A 2,888-nucleotide genomic window follows, 5' to 3' on the forward strand; every position below is an offset into this window, starting at 1 on the left:
AACAAAGAGAGTCGCTACTGTTGTCAAGGGAAAGCCGTTGCCATTCTAAAAAAGAGTCGCTACTATTGAAATGAGTTCCTGCGACGATCGCTAGAAATTCAAGAGTTCCTACTATTGAAATGAACTAGTTAAGACTATATTATAAATCGATTATTTAATTGGGTAGTAGTTGTTGCACTAATCTTTATATCATTCATTTTTCATTGTAATAACAGTTATAAAAATGCAATAATTAAATATTAATAGATTTTCTTTTTTATTTTTATTTTTTTAATTGTCATTAATCATTCATTGCAATGCTATAAATACTATAGAGGTGACAAAACTGTCAACATAAAAACAAATAAACAATTGCAATTCATTAAAATTTAGTGCCTTAAAACATGGATATGGTTATAAGTATTATAGTTACAAAATATTTTATATAATATATAAGTTAATAAAATAAGTGAAAAAGTCATAGAAATAAATTTATTGTGAATAAAGAATTGTATTTTGTGTGTTTAAATATAAAAATTCAAAGTTGCTATAAATATAAATATATGACAAGAACTTCAAGCAAATGAAATTATAAATTCAAATACATATTTAATTCTCTCTTTAAACGAAATATGTATTCAGCTATTCCTCTATAAATATTTATAAATTATATATATTAAAATATATATTAGTTTATTCTAATTAGAATGAAATTACTAAATAATTTAATAATCATATTATGTATTATTTTGATTCAAGTTTTTATTTCTTTTGTACTATACGATTAGCTATAAAAAAAAGAAACCAGAAAATAGGGATATATTGTAGATGCACGTTTGTAGGGTTTATTTTGTACTGAGAGCAAGTTTATAGTGTTAGTCTACTTTATTATATTAGATTATATACACATTTAAGTTTAACTAAGCATATTCATCAAAAAAATTAGTTGTTTAAAACATTTTATTCAAGAAAACACACTTAATGTAGCCAATAAACAAACCTTTGATAGAATCATCTATACACTACAAAGAAAAGGTATTTTGGGTAACTTATTTTATATATTTGTATAATTTATAATTGATGCAAATGAGTTTTATGTCACTTATATAAGTGACATTGTAAGTGGTGATTTTGCATGGATTGAAATAATTATTGGCATCTATTATTGTAATCAGTGTTAATATGTATCAATTGCAAAAATGTTGTTAATTTTGTGTAAGTTGAATATAAATGATGTAAGGATTTGCATCAATTTATCAAATGACGTTAATGTTGCAAAAATTATAATAAGCAATATTATGTTTTTATCAGTTATAATTAACTGATATTGATATGTTTTCAATATCATAAAAGTTTTTAGCCTAATGGAGAAAAAATGCTTATTGAATGTCCAACTTTTCAATTTGAGTAACTTAAACCCTCAACTTAGTATAATGTAACATATAGTGTATTTTTTTGACTTTCTATTTTATTTCTCAATATTTGTTGCTTTACCATTTAAAGCATGTAATGGATAATATCACTACAAGAATCCAAAATGTAAACAAAATTCATAGGGAAGTACATTAAATTGGCTTTTTAGAAGTGGTACACAATAGATTTGAATATACATATGTGGTTCTTATATTCTCATATCCAGATGATCATATAGTATTTAACCCTAACAACACAAAGCCTAAGAAACAATTTTAGATAAGGATGAACGTATTAAAAGTTTTTTTTATTTTTACCTTTATAAAACCCATACGAAATGTAACACAAACATTTTTGTCATAACATTATCGATTATGACATGATCAAAATGACAATATTAACTAAAGTTATGTGTTAAATTATCGAAAAATTAAGAAGATAAATAATCTAAATTGAAAAAATTGGGCATATAATAGGCATTTTCCCTATTATGATTTTATCCCAAATTTACTGATAAATTTTAATAGAAGTTAAAGTTGATACTTTGACCCTAAAAAAAAAGGGTTAAAGTATATTATCATAAAAACTTCAGAAATAGAAGCAACATTTGTCTGACTAAAATAAAAAATAAAAGCAACATCTATTAAATAAAAATATGAAATACAAACTTTAGATTTAACAAAAGATATTTTAAATTGATGCAAATAATATGGATTAAATGATAATAATAATAATAATCAACAAAAAAAAATCCAGACTTAAAAGAGAAGAAATATGCAAGAAGGGAAGCAAAAGAAGAAAGAACAAAAATCAGGAGTTGTCATTTTGAAGACGGAACCCATCGACTCATATCATCTTCCTTCCTCAGACCCCCCAAACACATTAACAAAACACAACAAAAAGCTTCACTTTCTCCCTCTCTCTCTCTCTCTCTCTCTCTCTCTCAAAATCTCTCTGTCTCTCTCTTGGTCCTCGCAATCCCCAACACTTGGGGTCTTCGATTCTCCAATCCTCCGATTTCAATTTTTTTTCATCTGAATCATCAAGTTGAAATCGTCCCGGTGCTGTTGGTGTTCCGACGCCATAAAACTCGATTCCTTTAATTACATTTTATGTTGATTTATCGATAGATCGATTTTAGGGTTTCGAGTTGGGGCGCTGACTTGAGGTTTGATTGGATGAGCAAAGGGGCATGGGACTTGAGTCAATTGGGTGTCTCCCTACCCTAATCATCGCAAATTCCTGATTTCTGAGCTCTTCCCGAGGAATTAGGATTCGTGATTGTTCTTGTTTCGTATCTAATTTTGATTTTGATGAGAGACTTGGGCTTGGTCAATTGAGGGTTTCTTTTACTCTTTCGTTTCTGAGATAATGGATGACATTGGTTCCGGCGATGGTGGTTCTATAGGGGTTGTATCAACACCGTGGAAGCCAATTCAGCTGGTTTTTAAGCGTTATTTGCCACAGAGAGGGTCCGAAAGCAAAGTTCGAGCTGC

At 27.9% G+C, this 2,888-nt stretch overlaps 1 protein-coding gene across 1 annotated transcript in view; it reads left to right on the forward strand.

The window, feature by feature from the left end:
* Positions 2,188–2,888, forward strand: part of LOC104724029 (serine/threonine-protein kinase ppk15) — a 10,594-nt gene continuing 9,893 nt past the window's right edge. The window contains exon 1 of the mRNA XM_019232809.1: positions 2,188–2,850. Coding sequence (XP_019088354.1) covers positions 2,764–2,850 — 87 coding nt within the window. The 5' untranslated portion in view covers positions 2,188–2,763. The remainder of the gene's footprint in view (positions 2,851–2,888) is intronic.

Source organism: Camelina sativa, chromosome 11 (genome assembly GCF_000633955.1).
Source record: "Camelina sativa cultivar DH55 chromosome 11, Cs, whole genome shotgun sequence".
Taxonomy (NCBI): Eukaryota; Viridiplantae; Streptophyta; class Magnoliopsida; order Brassicales; family Brassicaceae; genus Camelina; species Camelina sativa.